This window comes from Falco biarmicus, chromosome 3 (assembly GCF_023638135.1).
Source record: "Falco biarmicus isolate bFalBia1 chromosome 3, bFalBia1.pri, whole genome shotgun sequence".
NCBI classification, from domain to species: Eukaryota; Metazoa; Chordata; class Aves; order Falconiformes; family Falconidae; genus Falco; species Falco biarmicus.
In genome coordinates this window covers 51,401,999-51,422,166 of record NC_079290.1, presented here as the reverse complement: position 1 = coordinate 51,422,166, position 20,168 = coordinate 51,401,999, and the positions used below count along the sequence as shown (strand labels likewise).

Sequence of the window (20,168 nt, the reverse complement as noted above, 5' to 3'; positions counted from 1 at the left end):
GGGATGGTTTGATGCGGGGGCTGATCTCTGACAGCCTGTGTGAACCGGCGCCTCCTCTGCAGAGCGGGCTCCTGCGCTGCGCCCCTCAGGCGGGTCCCGCCGGGCTGCGGAGCCGAGCCGCGGGGACTCGGGGGGAAGCCGGGGGGCGGCCGGCCAGCAGCGGCGGTGCCGGGGCTGGCCGTCCGACAGCCCGGGGGCGGCCGGGGAGCGGCGGCTCGGCGGGGGCTGCGGGGGCTGCTCGCCCGCCGGGGCAGCGCCGCGCCCGGGGCCTCTGCGCTCCGCTCCCTCGGGAGCCGCCGGGGGAAGGTGGGCGCGGAGCTTAACTGTGCTTCGAAGGCGAAGGGAGAGGGAGAGGGAGAGGGGAAAAAATAAAAAGGAAAATATGGAAATACAACTTAAATAAAAATAACATAATCACAGCACCACCTAATAGTAATAATGCAGCCAGGCGTGGGCTGGTGCCCTGGCTGCCCCGTGCGTGGAAACGTGCCGCCGGGCAGGATGCTCTGACCGGAGCAGGGAGGCACACTTGCCTCGGGGCGCCGTGCCGCGCCGTGCCGTGCCCGGAGCGGTTCACGTGGCGCCTCCCGCGCGGGGCGGAGCGGACGGAGCGGAGCGGGGCGGGCGGACAAAGCCGGGCTGTCAGCGGGGCGGGCGGGAGAAAGGAAAAGCGGCGGCAGCGGGGAGCGGAGCAGGTGAGGCGAGCAGCGGGACTTGTGCCACGCTGGCACCGGGAGCGGCCGGGTGGCTCCGGTGCCCGGCGGGCGGCACGCCAGGGGGGGCCGTGCCGTGCCGTGCCGTACCATACTACGCGTGGGCGGCCTGGCGGGGCGAGGGCGGCTTTGTCCCCCGCGGGGCGACCCCGTCCACCCGTGGGCAGCCCGGGGAGTCGCACCCAGCGCGGTCTGCGGCCATTGCTCCTGCCGGTGGGTGCGAAAGCACTTCGGTGAGGGAGCGGAGCGGTTACCACTCACTCTTCGTAAAAAAGGGAAGTGAATCGTAGGGCTGTGACGGCGCTAAAACAACCCCCGACTCGAGCCGAGTCCGCTATCCCGTGGCGGTTCAGCCAGGAAAATCTCAGGAGTGTTACAGTGAGTAGCGTCACTAGAGAGCAATTAGTATTTAGACGGCTCAGGGACTGTGAAGCGTTTGTTTTGTCAGTGCGCACAGTTGAGAAACAGAAGAGTTGCCGGCTGGCTCTGCAGTGCCTTGTGTCAGAAGCGGGAAGGCGCTTACTGCCGCATGTATTTGAAATCCTTCGGTCTATAACCAGTTTGCACGTCGCCGCTGAGTTCTGAGTGTCCGAAACAGCTTCTGCTAACAGAGGCTGGAAAGGAGGCTTCCTTTGGCTCGCTGCAGGGTAGGGAAGCTCCGGGATGAATAAATCCCACTCCAGAGAATGCACCTAAAAGCCTGATGATTCAGCATGCTGCATTCACTGACCCACTGTGGCAGCTCCTGCGAGGAAGGATGCAGCACTGTGGGCAGATACTAACCCTACCTGAAGCTGCAAGCTTCCTACGCAGTAGTGGCACATGTGAGGTAGTGGGAGAAAAAAAAAAATTACCGGCAATTTTTCATTTTAGACAGCTTCTTCTGATAATTCAAACAACCAACCCTCTGGTGCTTTCTACCGTGACTTGTAGTCTTTTTTGTGCTTTACTTGCTTCCCAAAGGGATATTTGCTTTTTACCTGTGGCCCCAGACTATGTAGCGAATTAATTGAGGCTAATAATACAAGCTCATAACTTCACATCGTGAGAAATCTAAAGCAGTAAAGGTGAAAACTTTTTGCAGGAAATATTGTAGCAATTTTGCTGGTTTAAGAGAATATAAACACTGAGGCAGAGATATAAATGAGGCATTTTAGAAGTGGAACAGCACAACAGTATTTCAAACAGAACATTGTACAGCTTAAAGGTTGTTTTGTAAAAAGCGCTTGCTCTTTTAAAAGATACTGTCTTTTGAAATCAAATGAACTGTGTAAAAACTTCTACAGGAACACTATCACAGGGTAAATCTTTTAGTCAGGATTCTGATTGCTTCAATGAAAAGCTACATATTTAGGAGTACCAATTCAAGGGCATGTTGAGATATTTATTATTTAACAGCTGTATGAGCAACTATACACACTGTTGTGTCAGGATGCCCAGTTCATGGGCCAAATGCTCTCCAAATCCTTGGTGTTTACACGCTCGCTCACTCCATCTCTTTTTCCCTGAGATACAGGGACTCCTGTTCTAATCCTTGTTTATGTCTTTGCTCACTCAACTGGATGTGTGGGGCAGGTCTTCACCCAACAACTGAGAAGATACAAAGAGCACAAAACGCCTTTGTCTCAACGCAGGGGTTGTCTGCAACCACTGCTGAGATTCAATGGCTGCTTGTTAGTAAACCCCTTGCAGTGAAAATCAGCCCCAAAGTGGAGGACAGGAGGGTTATGACCCCTTAACTCACCTACTGCCGTATCCTGTGAATGCAGTGTTTGAGTTACAGGAAGCTCTCCATCTTTCTAAAATACTCAAGATTTATGGTACCGCTGCTGCAGTAGTGTGGTTTCATACTGTCCCTAGCAGAGAAAGCTGACTGAGATGCTATATAATCTATTTAAATACAACCAAGGGCTTCAGAAATGACTAGCAGTTGATAAATCCGACTTTTCCCTGAGGGCAAGTATGATTTCCTTCAGTCTGCCTCAAATTCAGCCTGCAGAATCCATGAGCTACTTCAGCTTCATAAGGAGAAAAGAATCAGCTTAGTAAGAGAGGAATCAGGGACAGCAGCATACAGGGCAGTTAATGTCATGTGAGCTTGGTGTCTATGAAATACCTATGCCTTTTGGAGATGTTTCAGAGACAGGCAGATAGGGGAATTTTTCTATGACCTGGCCTGGCAGGGTGTGCCATGGCGGGTTGATATAACTTGGCCAATTGCCCTGTCAGACTGTATCAGAGTGCCTGGTACTGAATACGTTTTGGTCATTTGGGGTGTCTTCTGCTTATCTAAAACTTTTGGCAACTGGCCACTTACCAGGTACCTGTTCTTCAAGGTTAAGTCTGTAGCGTTCCTCTTCCTCTGAGAAGCAAGAGGGACTTTCGTGCCATCATCACTTTTGCTACTTGGGCAGGAGAAGCTTCTTGTCCACAAGGGCAGTGGGGACAGCTTACTCAGGAGGACAGAGAGCCTAAAGTGTGTTGGAAATAACCTAGGCACTGATGATGCTGACTGGGCTGGAACAGTTATTTGAGCCCTATGATTTTTTTTTGGAATGGCCTGATTTAGTTTTAGTCTGATATTCTAAAAGTAAGGCCCTTCTTGGACAAAAAAACTCAAATCAGGTTTCTTTCAACGCTTACAAGTCCAAGTATTCTCAGCTATGTTTCATTGTGTCTTCCGGCTAACTGGCATTTTACTGTGTTATTTTTGAGCATTTCTCAAAATGCCTGTGAAATATTTGGAGGAGTTAAAATCAAATGACACCCCCTCCACTGACCTCCCCACACACACTCCCAAACGCATCATCGCAAGAATTCATTCTCAGTTAATCTTGGGGGAAAAAAAATTGAGGGCCTTCAAAATTACTGAAACTTTTGCTAAAATGTGTAATTCAAATTTACCTTAAAATATCTTTTATCCTGGCCCTTCTTCTCTTAAGCATTGCCACACTGAAACCTTAATACAGTCAAGTTTTTTAAAAATAGCTGAATTCCAGAAGAGGGAGAAACATTAGACTAACACAATGCAATGAGGTGAGTGGAATGCATTTTTCCCTCAGGCACCTCTGGAGAGTGACACTATATCATGTTAAAAACTGTAAGCTGCTGTCTCAGACAGAGCTGGGCTGGGCCGGCGTTGGCGTGAGACGCGGGAGGGAGAGCTGCAGCTGGTTCAGAAGCCCCGGTGGGGAGCATGTCAATAGCGTTGCTCTGAGTCACTGAGGGCCCAAAGACCAACCATTCCATGATGGCACACGTGTTGCTGTTGGGTGAGGTTTAAACAAGATCTTGAGCCTTTCAGCACCTTCCTATATATGTATTATTTATTTATTTTTACACATGTATATGTATGTGTACACATATGTAAAAGTCGGTGTTTTGGCTTAGTCCTTTGAGGGTAGTTGCAACTGCCAAGGTGAGAACCTTGCAGCTTCAGTGGGGGTTGATTTCTCACTGATGAAAAGGTAGGGGGTCTGGGGAAATTCATGTGCAGCTTCTACATCCTTTTTGTCCTGGGGTGGCTGCAGATCCTCCCTGCTGACAGCCTCTACGATGCCCATCTCTAGGAGCAGTGAACTTGAAGAACAAACTCCGACAGAGCAATGGGTGCTCTAAGGGCAGCAAGAGAAACTGGGGGGTTTAGTCTGTCCGCAGGAAAGGTGGGTGGGGAAAGAGCTTCAAACAAGGTGTTTTTTTCAAGAGGTTTGAAAAGACACTTGATGGACTGTAAGGAGGAAGCAGTGACTCATCTTTGGCGTTTGGGAAAGTCAGGTGAGGAAGAAGGGGACTGGCAGCAGGGCTCAAGAGAGGGGAGGGGAAAATGCAAAACCTGAACTCCAGGGAAAGGATCCCGAAAACAAGAAGGTTCTAGGAAAGCTGTCAGGGCAAGCATGTACCATACGGTTATCCAACTGGATCTCAGAACAGTTTCATGTTGCATTTGTCCCTGGTGAGCCGGAGCACAGCCCCAGCGCACAGGCACAGGTCGGGCAGGGTTAAGGTGCAGGCCTGTTCTGGGAGCGCTGCCCAGTGTCAGCAGCCAGCAGCAGGCCTGCCCTGTGCTATTTTTATTATGGCCGTGTCCAAAAAGCATTTTAAAAAGGGTGAAGGAAAGCAACCCTGCTTTCTGTCTAACAGAGTCCCTATAGCAAGGGCAGGGCATCAGGAGGGGCAAGTATGCTCAAATCTGATCAGTGACGGCTGCCCTAAAGAGGGGACAGTTCTTCACAATAAAGTTGCCTAATGGTAGTGAAGTGAAGTGGTGGTAGAGAAAACAAAACCGTGACAAAGTTTGTGAGGAGAGCCTCGATGATCCCTGTTGAACACCTCCTCAGCCCGAGAAACTCCTGCATCTTGTGCTGAAGAGTTTTGCATTTATCCAGCTTCATTCCACAGAATCTTGAAAGACCCCAGATTTCAAATTTGTTTAGGAATTGTTCTAATGCTTTATGGGAGCCTAATCTTTAACCTGGTCTCTTCTGAGAATGGCTCAGCATGTTACTTTTCCACCTGCTAGGAGGAAGCCAGCAGTATTTCCTCAGCAAGGCAATTTCAGATATTGAATACAACATTTACTCAACTTTACTCCTTTTTTCCTTACGGGATAAATTTAGTAGGGTCCTAACACTGGATAATTACCATACACATAAAATGACAAGCTTTCAGGTTGATCTAATTACCGATGCCAAACCACACAAAGGTAACAATTGCCAGATAATACAAATCCTGCATAGATTTGACAGGCGAGAAGGGAAGAAGGATGTAACATGCAGGTCTATCAGCTGTAAGCTTTAGACACCCAAGTTGCTTTAATCTAGTAAATCTTGATAGAATTGTTAAAGTCAGCAGAGAAAGATCTGTCACTCATTCACCACGTGGTTTGGTTGTGCAACATCCAATGTGAAATGGCCAAATACCTTCTCAGGCTACTCCTTCCAGAGGAATTTTATTAAAATAGGCTTTGATCTAGCAACCATTTTATGTCTCAATTAATACTGGGTTGAATATAAAGAAGTAACAATCCCTTCAGACAGTTTGAATCACACTGCAAACAAAGCATGTCAAGTTTTATCAAAGGAAAACAATATGTTTTGTTTGACTTTACAATATTCAGACTAAGTAGAAACACTGTGAGTAAACTCAGTTCTTGAAGCTTCATCACAGTATGGCACTTGAAACTAACCTTGGATTTCATGACTCATCTCTGCTGGGAATGCGGCATCCCTTGATGAGCTTGTGATTCTAAATCCAAGAACATTTGCAAGCCAAAGGTGAAGAGACCCAGAGTAAGAGGCAAAACTGAAGCAATAGATGAATACCTCACTTGATTTCCATCAGTGTCTTGAGTTCTTCATGTTTGATATTAGTTCAGAAGGCGTTGTCTTGCAGGAATACATGCAAATATTGTTCGGCAATGTTTAGGTCTTGTGGATTTAATGGCCCAATAAATGCATTTCCAAACACCTGCAAATATTGTCTGCTTTGCTTTGTGAAATTGGAAATGGCTTATTGGCAGATGGCATGAGCACTTCGTTAGTATTAATGGACCTATACACACAAAAGGAGAACTTGTGACTTCTGTTTGTAAATAAGCTAATCACAGGGGCTGCAGAGAACCCCTGTCTTCTCAGGATTACTGCTTAAACGTCAACTCTGAGACCGCTGCAACAGAGCAACCACTTGCCTTGGCATTTGGTGGTCCATACAGCATCGTGTTCTCTGGGGCTTCCCTGAAGTGGTTAGTGGCCAGGGTAGGACATCTCACTCATGCAGCTCTGTTCCTCTTTGATAGGCTAGTCTGCAAGCCTGCTGTAAAACTAAATAATTTTGTTATTACCGAACAATTGGATATTTAAAACCCCTGACATAAACAAAGTGTGCAACGTATACAGACTAAGTCTTAAAGCGGTTCATAATTTTTTTCTGTTAATTTTTACATATTTTTCTTGCAGCTCAAGTTCTCAGCTACTATTGATTGCAGTAACTCAGTTCTGTTCTACTTCTTTCAACTCCATTAACCCTTTAATTCCCTCATTAGCTTTAGTGTCAGTCATAATAATGAGACTATTTACAAAAAAAGCAGGAAATTTAGGGACATGAGACATTGGCAATTGGTTGTGAACATCTTTATGCCTCATTAGCAAGCCCCAATAAATTTGCTAGGAATATACATTTCTGTAGGGGAAACGAGGGTTGCAAGATGCAGCTGAAAACAATCTGGGGAATGTCGGAGGACAACTGCAGTCGCTGAAGTTTGAACAGCAGCTCTAGGTTGGCTGTCTCTTGGAAGACTTTTGAAATGCAGATTAAATAATTCCAGATGATGACAAAAAAATTCTGTTAAGAAAAGAAGTTTGAGGTTTCAGCCACCTCAGGGCTGTTGGTTTCCTCTCCAGTTGGTTTCCAGTGCCTGGAAAAAAACCTGTTCTCTTGCCCAATCATTACTGCTGCTTTTGCTGCTCCTCTGCTGTCCCCCTGCTTTACTTTCTCACATGAGATTTTTTTCATATTATTTATTATTTGTGTGTACGTATCTCTTTCCCTTCGCTGCATCCTGACTCCGCCACAAAACGGGCATCAGTTCAATAATGTTTACCATCCTCCACGAGGTTACTGTTCCCTCGTTATATACACCAGCGGGAATTTGGACCAACTAATTCCAAACCTCCGGCATCGGTGCAGGGGAAGCCGTCCCTGGGTGGGCTCGAACCACCAACCTTTCGGTTAACAGCCGAACGCGCTGACCGATTGCGCCACAGAGACTCCCCGTTAGAGCCGGTCTGTACCTTGTGGAGCGGGTTCCGTGATGCTCTAACATCGACTACTGAAACCTCCCCATTCACCCGGTAGGGTCCTGGTTGCTGTTGGACAATTAACTCTTGGTTTCCAGGCTGCTCGTGGGCTCAGTAGGAAAGCCAAGACAGCAGGAGAAGGGGTACAGCAGAGATGCCCAGGTTAGCCTTATCCCAGCCACGCAGCAGAGCCAGAAGATGCTGTGCTTACCAGGAGGAGTGAGAAGCAGTCTCTGCTTTCAGGGGTTGAACACGCTGCTTTATCAAACCAACAGCTTTTGATCCAGGCAGCTGTGAAGAAAGAGGGGACTGCGGAACAAAATGGGACTAAAACTCGGTCTAGGTTTTCTCCTGAACCTGAAGTGTCAGTGGACAGATTAATTCTGTACTGTAAACACTGATGCCTTGCCAAGTATGAGCAGATTTTGAGGACCCCTTCCTTGCAACCGCCCTTGCTCAGGAAAGCAAACGTGTTTTTGAGGCTTGCCTTTGTGCAGTAGCTGCTGACAAAAGCAAGATGACATCAACAGAGATGGGTATAAGTGAAGTGCCTCCTCAGTAAGGACTAACATACTAGCCCCTTGGTTGCAGCTGTGTACTCACCTCTTCTAGTTTTGACTGCTAAAATATGTTCTGATAAACTAAGCTTTACCAATTTCCTCTGCTGATAATGGCAAAAAGTGTGATTGCTCTTACAGCTGCATAATGCTGTGTTTGTCAGTAGGACAATGATAAAGTAGTTCTGGCAGGCAGCACAGGTGTGCCCTCATGTTGTAAGAGGGTTGGTGTTATTCAGAAAACAAGACTTTCTTTTTTTTTTTTTTTCATGTGTGGGGTTTATTAGGAAGAAATCCCAGGTAGGGTATTTTCTCTCTTGATTTTATTTGCTAGCTGCTACAGATGAGACCATACTCAGTTTTACCATTTCATGTTTTGTATTGGGGTATAGTTACTACCAGCTAAAAACAACAGATCTTTTAAAAGTTAACACATAATTTCTGGTATCTTCTCAGTCCTGTATTTCTAAACAGAGCATGGTTTCAAGCCCCAGCCTAGGAAGGGAACCACTGCATCAGTACAGTAAGGACAAGACTCTAGTACTCATATCCTGGTTTCTAGTCTTGCCTCCTTTCACCCACACCTGTGGATTCCCCCAATGTGCCTAGGGAACATCAATTCAAAAGAAATGAGAGCCCAACCAAGGATGTCAGAGCTGACCTGTTGTGTCAGTTGTCACTGAAGCAGATAGAGAGGAAGCCTGCCCACAGTGCACACCTCTGCTAGGAGACCTCATGGTGGTAGGAAAGAAAATTAGCTTGTCTTTTTTTCTCCCAGCTCTGCATTTAAATAGAACTGCTTTCATTACTCCTGCATGCTATGTTTGATTTGTGAACTTGCCAAGATGTTATCTTTTTCCCAGAATTATTGGACTTTCTTTAAAGGGTGAAATGGTTTTATTGCCCTTGGAGAATGCTGCAGAATTTTTGCATTCATGTACGGTAGAGCATGAAATTACAGACTTTCAGCCACAGAAAAGGACATAGATAACTGTCCTTTAAATGTGGATTTTAAAGTGAAAGATGCTTTATCTTGCCTGCAGAGATACACAATGAAAAGTGAATGCTTTAGTTTACTGAGCAAAAGTTCTTGATGCAATAAAGGAGAAGAGAAGCACAGGCAGTATTAGGCTTATTTTATAGTAGAAGTTCCACACAGCATTTTCAGACAGAAACGGCCTGGTACTGTGCAAAGGGATGAACATTCTTATTGTAATACATTTTAAAGGTAAGATTTGGCCCAAATCACTAATTGTCAAGAAAATACCTCAAGTCTCCATATCAAGATGGAACAATCACTTCAGCTTAAATACAGGAAATGTTGGGCATAACAGCCATTACTTGCAGAGATCTTGTTAACAAGAACATAATTTCCTAATCACTCCCTTGAAAGCAAACCCAGATGATAGAAGCATAGTTGAGCTCCTGCCAAACACCTCAAGAACTCTGATTTCACACCCAAGCTCCTGCAGTAGTGCCAGGATAACCTCAACTATTCAGTGAAAAAAAACACCTTAAGCACTATGCTTATAGTTCTTTATACTTGTATTCTTAAATACAATAAGTATCAGTTGCAATAGTGCTAAAACTTGAGTAAAAACCAAGAGTACAGACATCTAGATGTGTTTGTACTACACACCAAGTTAATATAACAATTAAAATATCAAAGGATGTGGGGGTGCTGGTTGATGGCCAGCTGAACACGAGCCAGCAGTGTGCCCAGGTGGCCGAGAAGGCCAACAGCATCCTGGCTTGTGTCAGAACCAGTGTGGGCAGCAGGACTGGGGCAGTGACCGTCCCCCTGCACTGGGCACTGGTGAGGCCGCACCTCGAACACTGTGTTCAGGTTTGGGCCCCTCACTGCGAGGGGGACACTGAGGGGCTGGAGCGTGTCCAGGGAAGGGCAGCGGGGCTGGTGAAGGGGCTGGAGCACAAGGCTTATGAGGAGCAGCTGAGGGAACTGGGGCTGTTTAGCCTGGAGAGGAGGAGGCTGAGGGAGACCTCATTGCTCTCTGCAGCTCCCTGACAGGAGGTTGTAGCTGGGTGGGGGTCGGTCTCTTCTCCCAGATAACAAGTGACAGGACAAGAGGAAACGGCCTCAAGTTATGCCAGGGGAGGTTTAGATTGGATGTTAGGAAAAATGTCTTTGCTGAAAGGGTGGTCAGGCATTGGAACAAGCTGCCCTGTGAAGTCACCATCCTTGGAGGTGTTTAAAAAATGCATAGATGCAGTGCTTAGCGACATGGTTTAGTGATGGTCTTAGCAGTGTTAGGTTAATGGTTTGACTTGATGATTTCAAAGGTCTTTTCAACCTAAATGATTCCATGGTTCTATATAACTCTGAAGGCAATTATGCCTTAGTGGCAACGTCCTAGTCTGTCTTCCCATCCTCTCGAATTAGGCCTCAAGAAAAAAAGAAAGTTGACCTTTTTTTTTTTTTTTTTTTTTTTAAGATGTAGAGCAGTTAGAGAACAGAAGAATAGATTTTAGTTTTATTGATGGTGGTCCCTCTACAGTGAGGGCAAGTGTATGATTTAATGAGGCATACAAACGGCTTTGATCTTGCATCATCTTCATTATGCAAGTGATGAAAACAGGAGTCTTCACTGGTGGCAGAGGCTCATCAAGAGGTGATGCAAGTGGCAACTGCTGCAAGGCTATAGATGTGTTGGCTTTCAATATAGTGCATCTCATACAAATAAACACTCAAAGCTGTTAAGCTTCCTTCAGGTTGTTACAGTATTGCTTTTAACAAGCAACCAACCAAGCAGGAGCACCCACTAAATATTTGTGGATCATGTTGCAGGAGCTGTAAATATTAGAAGCAACTTTAATTTTTTTTATCTACATTTTTCCCATTAGCTTGTGAAACTATCAACTAGTTATCTACTTTTTTTTTTCACACAGAGCACATGACAAGTTGACAAAATAATTATCTTGCTCCAAAGAAGTTTTTCATTGGCTCTCTGGGCTTCTAAATGGGATGAAGGGTGGAGCAAGTCATTTAGCCACACCCATGTGAGGTTTATAAAAGGCGGTTTTCTAGGGGAAGCTCTTTTCTACTGGTCTATGACAACTGTCAGTTTTATTTAACAGGGTTTTATCTTAAAAAAAGAAACAACAAGGTAAACAAAAACCAACCTATTATGTCAAGGCCTCACAAAGGTTCCCATAGTGGGGAAGCTCTTCTAAATGAACCTTTGAAACAGCAAGGTAAGGTAAGTCATGGAATCTGCTTCACCTTTTTAGTTCATTTTCTCACATAATATTTCTGTGGCAAAGAGCTGAGTGTTACTGTAATTTCAAAGGTCTGTATTATCTCTGCTGTTTATAATTGGAGTTATGTTCTCTATTGTTTTGTATTGCTGTAGCACTCACTCAAATGGAGTAAAAACAACCTTATAAAAACATCCCCAAACTTATTAGAGTTTGGAGAGGTTGCTATTTGTCATAGGGTGGTCAGGCTTTCAAGACTGATGACTTTGAGGGCTAATTTGCACCACCTCTCTACACCACTAAGGTTAATGTGGCTGTTGCAATTGTGCTGCTGTTTGTAAGTCACAGCAATATTAATTTCTCAAGCATACAAATAAAAGATATGCTATGCTTTATTGCACAATTGCTGTGACTTAATCATGACTTTTTGATACACCCAGGAATCCTGCCGTGATTTTTGGTTTGTACTGTATCATAGTTTCCTTATGTATACGTGCATGTGATTGCTTGTAAGTTATTATGCTCAGCATAGGTCTCGTGAGTTACTGTGGATGTCCCTCAACAGGATTAGGTGCTATAAAAGTTTGTTTGCTGTTCAGCACAGGTGTTTGTGTTGGTACGATAATTCTGTAGACAGGTCTTTATCAGTTTGCAAGGTGACTGGGTGAAATTTTTCATAATCAAGTCAAATGCATTGTATCAGAAGTGATCACAACAATGTAGGTGTGTAGCATGGATGTGTCAAGAATGCTGGTCGGCATAAAAAATACTTATCTCATTACGCTGCTTATGTAGCTCTGGGCTTATTGCTGGTGTGATGGTAAAGCAGGATTGTAAGGAATTGGAGAGAGGGGCATGAAAGTATCTTCAAAATACTTTTTAGGACCTCCTTTCAGGCCTTTGGGAAAGGGGAAGATAGTATGGTATCCTTCAGAAACTGAATAAGCAACTAGAGACAAGTGTCTTAAAAGTTAACCTTTTCCTCCAATTATTTTATCTGTACAAAACTAGATCAGAGAAGAGTAATAAGCTTTCTCTTGTGAGCCTTCGGTTTAGAAGTCGTCAATGATATTCTTGTTTTTCATTGCGCCCAAAACATGGGAAGTGATTGAGGGTCACTAGTCTACTGGTTGTTCTCCATGTACTATACTATTATAAATACCACGTGCTACAAAAATAACCAAAGTAATGGCTTCCACAAAACTGGTGGTGTTGATGGGTTCTCTTCTTCAAGCTGTAAGCAAAACTGTGAATTAATGTAGCCAGCAAAAAGCTGACTGATGGCCTCTTGGGCAAAATGGTATGACATAAGTTGGAGAGGATGTCAGAGCATTTTGACTTTGTGTGATTAATGGACATGAGAAAATAAACACATCTTGCATTTGAATAGACACGTTTTCCACCTTGATAATGCTGTGGTTTTTCTGTGGAGCTTTTGCTGTCAGTATTAAACTTGTAGGATGCTTCACTTCAGCAGTGTCGTTATTTCTGCTTTTTACCATGTGTTTTTACTGATATGTAACAAATTGTGGCTGTGCTGGATTGTGGTGAGAGGAGCCTTGTTTGACAGCATAGTCATCTCCTGCAAGGGAGTCCCCTTGTTTTATCCATTGACATTCTTCCGGGAGGCAGACATGCTGCAGTTAAATTGTTCGTAGGTATTTTTAAAAGTGCCTGATGTAGACAAAACTGTTAAAATATTTGCTGTTAATGTTTTGTTGTGTCAGTACAGTAAATGGGAGAGATGAAAGAAGAGGAAAAAAACCCCATTAATAGTAGCAGAGAATCATAGATGTCTCTGCTCTTAGACACTTTTGGGTAGGTTCTCTGAATCAATGAGGAAGTTTGAGCTTTTTCAAGTGGGTAACGTAGAGTGAGCTACTTTTTAACACTGCTGCATAGCTTAACATGTTTGTAAAGTTGGTCACTTCTCTAAGCAGGGATTAAAGTGTCTTCTGTCATTCTCGGACTTGAAAAGCAATATGTATGGAATAAAACATTTATCCAGTGTAATTCTGACACTAACCTGCTATTCAGCGCTAATGAGTCAAGGGACACCAACTGTCCTATGACTGATTACTTACTATATTTCATAAGTCTAGATAAATCTTCAAAAGGCTAATTTTGAGTAGCCAAACTAGAAGCCTGAGAGTGCCATCTTCCTCTCCTGATTTGATTTTTTGAAGCTATGTATGTACTAAATGCAGAAAGTCCTCAAAGATGACTTCTTGGTGGCGAGCTGAGTAATTGAGAGACAGATGGCTAACAGCAATCTCTTAGTAACTGATTCCTTGAGGTGGTGTATGAAGACTGACGCTGACAGCTGGATTGCTCTAACAGGGTGTTCTGTTAGTCCCTTCACATTTCAATATTTTTGCTATCAGAAGATTCAAGCACAAAACTTCAGTGTATTTGGGTGGATGCTAAAATTAAGTCTTGCTCTGGATTCTCCCACCTGAATCCATGCATGGTAACATGAGCGTGTTCAGAGCTGAGCTGGGGGAGGGGTGTGGGGTGGCTTGCAGGTTCAGCAGGGGTGGGTGCAGGGGTGACTGTTGAGAAAGGGCTGGTGTGGGTGGCCTGAGACGGTCCAAGGGGAGGAGGTGGGTTTCCAGGAGGATGGGGAAGGCAGAGTAGAAGGAGAGAGGCCCTATCACAAGGGCAGCTTCTGAGTCTTGTCCCAGCCGCTAAACCTTGCTGGCCCTGCATCTTCGGTATCTCTCCTTGTTTCCCATAATCTCTTCCACTGCCACCAAGAAAAGTGAGCTTTCTGACTCCTGGATGAAGACAGAAATGCATTTTTCTCTATATTCCTGGGTCATCCAAAGTCAGTTTTATCTGTATTACTGAGAAGACCCAAGCTGACCCTACTTAGCTGGGTGCCTTACTGCTTTATGAATCAGCATACCACTGTGGATTTTCCTGTTCAGCTATCATTTATTTAGATTGTGGAATCCTGAAATCAGAAGGGTTTTACAGATCCTAAAATTACTGCATTTTCTTTAATGTGACTGGATTTCCTTAAGTAATATTTTTTTCTTAATGCAGTGCTGTCAGAGGAAAGAGTCAGCTGGCTTTTGTTGCCCTGTTTTAGTTCAAGTCAAACCAAGTTGCTAAGCTTAAACAATAAGGCTTGTAGGTTTGAGTTTTTCCAGTGTTTGTCCACCTGGCAATCATGCATGTAGGCAATAATTTCCATTGCAAGGAAGAAGCCTGAAGTTCAGCTCCTTTGTGCAAGCTGGAAGGAGAATCGCAAAGGATGTGGTACACAATGAAAACTCCTTAGATGACTGAGATATAAAAAAAACAAACTAAGAAATAGAACTACCAGTCAGATGTCGTTTGGCCTGAGACAATGTTTTTTGAGGTCTGTTTATAAGTTGCGTGAAGGATGTGATTAGCATCCTGCCTATGGCTTCAGGATGATGTGTTGTCTCTGCTGCAGCAATAATCCTTCACTGGGATGCAGGGACTACAGGCAACATGTGATCATGTTAGAAAACCAGAGAGAGAAATCTTAGGAAGGGCTTTTCAAATGACAGGGAACTTATTATGTAGCTGTGGAACAGACTAACAAGAAACATTTGTCTGACCGATGGCAGTGATATCTCGTCTTCCTTTGAAAGGAACACATAGCTGCTGGTACAGTTCTGGCCATTAAAACAATGTGGCACAGAAGACTTGATGTGGCTTTGTTACAGCATTCACTGTGCACTAGTGCAAGAAACTCGAAACGCTGCCTTCCACTCATAGACCATGAAGATCTTAACCCAGGTCTTATTGAATTCATTGATACACAATAAGACATAAATAAAATGTGTATGTTATGCAGTAGCCTAAATGCATTCATTTAAATCCACTAACATTGGTGGTACAGAGTTTAAGGCCTCTGAGCTATTTCCTGCATGTGTCCTGCCATGCAGTAAGGTGTTTATGTATGGTTTGGGGATTTTTTTTCTTGATGACTTGTTTATATTTGATAATGCACTTCCAAAACTCGAAATTGCAGGGAAAGGTTTGCTCGGGGCAACATCTCAGGTGAAAATGAATGGTATCTCTGCCTTTCTCATAGCCCTAAGTGTACAGGTTGGTCCTGGAAGGTGCTGGCAAGCCTGCTTGGAAGTATTCAATGGGAGCTGGGCATCAGCCTTTGTGCGTGCAGAGTGCTGCAGCGGCACCTGGACCTCGCATGAGCCTTATAGGGGAAGCACCCACTCTTTTCTATTATATGTGCGTGAGGGCTGTTAGAGGCTTCCAGCCCACAAAGCTGATTTCACTAGAACCAAAAAAATACATGTTAGAAGAAAAAGCACTTACCAACAGGAGAGAAATCTGGTGGGTGAGATTAAAGCTCTTTAATAATACATGCCTTCTGTGCCCAAGGTATCCTGTGCAGTAGGGTCCTGCCCTCCTCTCTTTCCTAGTTCTCTAATTTTTTGGCTTCTGAAGTTGGAGAAATTCTGCGTTCTCCCCAGGAGAGTTTATTTTTACATCTTGCTGGGCTTGCCTCTTGGTTTGAGTCCCTGGCATGAGCCCAATACTTTGCTCAGGCATCTCCTGTTGTCCACTTATGCATCATGTTGACTTTGGAGAGGTTTTGCTCTCAGCTCTCCCCATGATGTGCACCTAGAGCTATGCTCCACAGCAGTCAAATCGCTCTGTGTGAGTATAAACACAAAAACTCTGTGAGCTGGGTTCTCTTGCCATGCTACTGGGTGCATTTCCATTGGTATCAAGCAGAGACAGGCCTAGCTTCTCTGGGATGTGGACTGCCAAAACTTGTGATTTTATTCCAAATTAAGAAGTTGACTGTAAAAGAAGCAGCAACTTGAGTTCATGAAATGTAGTTCTTGCTGTCAGAAGACTGTTACACTGTCTTGCACATCCTGTTTTCCTGCATGGAATAGCAGGAGAAAGAGCACAGCACCTCAAACAAGAAAAGGTTGTAAGTATCTCTACTGACTGAGGAAAGCAGGAGCATTTCTGGGATTAAAAATGGCACACTTCCCAGTGTAATGTTGTGTCACTTCATTAAGGTTGAAACAGCTTCAATTGTATTACTCTTTACACATCTTGTATATAAAAATGTATTATCTCAATCACTTTCATATTCTGGAAATTAAACTTCAACATTGATTTGTCACCAGAAAGGAGTAGGAAAGCTGAACCCTGACAGTCTTCTCTGGGATACAACAGTTTCTCAAAACCTACACATTACACTGAGAGAGAACAGAATAAAGCTGAAGTAAAATGAGGTGCTTGTGCTCTCAAAAGGCATTTAGTCTGATAAGGTGCCAAACAGTGTCATCTGAGAGCATTGCAAAGATTTTCAGCTGTCTTGTGTATGCTAACTAAATATCTGGGTGAATTAAATTTTGTCCCTGGCAATATTTCACCAGACGTGACCTTGCCTGATCTGGTTAATCCAACCTCTTGCAGTCTCCTGATAATAGTTTTGACCAAGACTGCCTTTCTCTGAGCATCCTACCCGATGCTGAAGTGAAGGACTGTGTTTGCAGAAGTGTAGTAGGGCTCTCCTCTCAGCTGCCTCCAAGCCCTGCTCTGTTGACTCATGTGGAAGGTGTGGTGTGTTTTGATCAGGAATGGAAGGGCGTAAGAGTTGCAGTAGAGTGCAGCAGTCTGAAATAGGCCCTGCAGGGAAATCAATCTTATGGGAAAGCGTAGGTTGAATCTTGCATTTTTGCTACGTGAGTTAACAAGCAAGCTGACTACCAAAAAGGGAGAAAAACTGGACTTACACCACGAATATACATAAACTGCTTATTGTTTTGTGAGAGAGAGACCTGCTTTCAGCTGATGCTGGATGCTTCAGCTGCAGGCACTATCTGCTCACTTGTTCCACGAGTTACTGCCTTGATTCACCGTGGACATGTTCAGTTCAGTAATACCTTGTTACAGGGACTTCCAATAGCTGACTGACCTTGCTGAGAAGGGCTTTGTTAAATGAGTGCATGCCTGGGAAAGAAGGATTTCATTTGCAGAAGTTTTATTTAGAGCCCCAAAATGCATGTTCACCTTTTGCATACGTATTTTATACCTAGCACTGTTTACTAAAGTGGTTGTGCATGAAAATATCTGACAGTTGCCATCTTGGGAGCCCTGGATGCAAAGACAGTGAGTTTATGCAAGACAGGAGATATGCAAGCACTCTTTCAGGCTCCACTGAACAACACTTTGGTCTCTCCAAATTAAAACAGCTACTAGGAGGCTGCTACTACAGAAAGTGCCACAGTTTGAAGAAAGCTTATCTGACAACATTAACGGGGTCTGGGTTCTCTAGGGCAGATTGCATGTACCTGAGAAGAAAAAGTAAGACTTGTTCTTCTGCACAGTATTTGCTGTACTGGCAGGTTTATGAAAGAGGGAAACAGAACCAAAAAAAAACCTCACACCTAAACACCAAAACAGCCAGAGTTTTGTTTCCCAGCATAAGGTAAAAGGCTTTGTCTTCTAGATGTGAAAAATTGAGCAGTGTAGAAGTTCAGTCTATAAGGGAAGTGGTGTAAATGTCAAATCAATCCAAAGTATCCATTTTTCCATAACTTCTCAGTTATGTGGTGACTTTTCTTGCTTAGTTTGGACAGCAAACAGAAAACATAAGTGTCCAGGAAAGGCAATGAGACAACTATCTACTCTTAAATTATGTATGCTACTGAAATAGGTTTAGTGCTCTTCCAAATGAGTACTTAACAGGCAGTGTGCTGGCAGAAAAACTTTCCAGAGCAGAATGTTGTGGAAGTTTAAATTTGATCTGATACTGTAGAGTAACTTGGAAACTTCCCAATTAATTCTTTCTAATGAGCAGAAATGATGCATGTACCTTCAAGGTAGTGGACTGGTCCACTGTGTTTGGTGGCCTTTGTCTATGGAACAACATAAAGGAACAGTAATTCCTGTGAGCTTTGCCCTGCAGTGACTTGGAGGAAATACTGCAGCTCAACACGAGAGCCCAGAAACTTTTGATTTGGTACACTTCAAACACAAACTATCCTATCGGAACAAAGCTGTGTTAACTTGAGGGGTTGAAGTTTGGCAGCCAACCCTTTGAAGCCCCTCCTGTATGACTTGCTTCAATTGTGTAGTGTCACGAAGTATCTAAATGACATACAAGCTGCCACTGTTACCTCACAGACTGGAATATTCAACTTGAACTTCACAAGCTGTGACCAGCAAGTGCTATAGTAACTGAAGGAGTAAAAGGTATTTATGAAGCTTTCAAATGCAGTCCCGCTCTGACGACCCCCCCCCCCCCCCCCAATGACAGCTTTTGTTTCCCTTAATGTAGTGACCCATTTCCAGTTTCCAGCTTTATAAACATTCAAGGTCAGTTGACTCTGTGCTCCCTTTATCACATACACGTTTTACAATTTTTGCTCTAATTACTTGTGTGGAGTCATTACCACAATGCAAGTGTCCTCAATTTTTGGTGCATTTTGGCTTTCCTGTTTTGCAGAGAGGATGCAAGGCTGCCCCCTGTTTCTGATAGACCTTTTACAAGTCTGATCCTTACTGAGACTATAAGTAACTATTATATTTATCAGTGAAGTTTTGCTTCTCTTGATGATCAGGCAGAGCTACTGCCATCTGGATAGGGTAAGCAAATCAGCACTTGCTCTTTTGAAACATGAATAAATACCAAATAACATTTCTCTGCCTACCTCTCATGTGATCTAATCCTATCAGCATACCCAGATCCTGTTACCTGTGCCAAACACGGCAATCGCTGACTTTGACTGTTTTCAGTCAAAATACGTGGAGAAGAGTGGCAAGTGATGGTGTGCCATTCCTCCACTTTGTAGATGAGTATGGCTGAAGGACTGATGCAAAACATGAGATACTAAAGGGGATCTGCCCCTCAGCATCTTGGAAAAGGTTTAAAACATGCCCTTCCAGAGAGTTTCATGACCACCTGGCTGTGCTTATGTCATTGAGACCACCTTACCACTTTTCTCCAGTGATTAAGTAATGTAAAAGATTAATGCAGTCCTTTGAGCGGAGATTGGCACCCAGGGATGGTTGTCACACTGTGGATCTATGGAAAAAGTGACTCCTAGGTGCCATCTAGGAAAACTGGATGGTTGGGACTGATCAGGTGAAAATGAGAGAGGAAAACACTTGGTTTTTGGTTTATGACTCAGAGCACATGTGGTGATCTGTGCAGTACTAATGAGGTGATGCTACACCCTTCAATGTATCTTCAGGTGTCACGTGAGCACCTTATCTAAACAGAGGTTCACAGGACATCTCCACAAACTATAGCCCTACAGCCTTCATAGGTTTGTACATCTGTAATTAACTGCAAGTAATCCATTCCACTCACGCAACAGACTAGTCCAAGAACACTTTATCTGCTTCACCAGTGCTGTAAAGAGCAAAACTTGGTGGTTTTTAAATTTATATATTGGATATTACATATTATAAATATATTTGTATTATATTTTGGGATTTGTAAGTATTTAAACAAAAATCAAGATACAAGACTAGCTGTTCTTACTGTTGCTGCAGATACTGGAATCTGTCTTTACATCCTTGAGTTAGTCTCATTTTCCAGTTCAGGAACTTGAGGCAGAGAAAGACATGCCAGAACTGTTGAAAGAGCTGAAACGACAGTCCAATACCCTAACGAGGGCTCCCTTGCCTGGGTAAGGAAAGCACGCAACAAGCAGCCTGCAGTTATGATGTTTTTACACAGAATCATTGGATGATATAGGTTGAAAGAGCTCATCTTGTCCAACCCCTCTTCAAAGCCATCCCAAACGGATCAGGCTGCTCAGGAACTTGCTGGGTTCTGACTACATCAGAGACATTCAGACTTCCCAGCCTTACCAGACCCAATGTTCAACTACCCTCGTGATAAAAATGCTTTT

General features: G+C 44.0%; 1 protein-coding gene and 1 non-coding gene across 3 annotated transcripts in view; one reads left to right on the top strand and one right to left on the bottom strand.

The window, feature by feature from the left end:
- Positions 1–675: 675 nt before the first annotated feature.
- The window catches only part of MAPRE2 (microtubule associated protein RP/EB family member 2), a 99,958-nt gene continuing 80,465 nt past the window's right edge, over positions 676–20,168 (top strand). Inside the window, exon 1 of one of the 2 annotated variants that reach the window (XM_056330946.1) lies at positions 676–695. Coding sequence is in view for 1 of the 2 variants with exons in the window: in XM_056330941.1 (XP_056186916.1) it covers positions 11,211–11,282 (72 nt within the window). In the remaining variant the exon portion in view is untranslated. Of the gene's footprint in view, positions 696–11,135; positions 11,283–20,168 lie in introns of those variants that run through there. The other variant, XM_056330941.1, reaches the window with a different exon arrangement.
- On the bottom strand, positions 7,405–7,478 carry TRNAN-GUU (transfer RNA asparagine (anticodon GUU)). The gene has a single exon. It is a non-coding gene; the product is annotated as a tRNA-Asn (tRNA).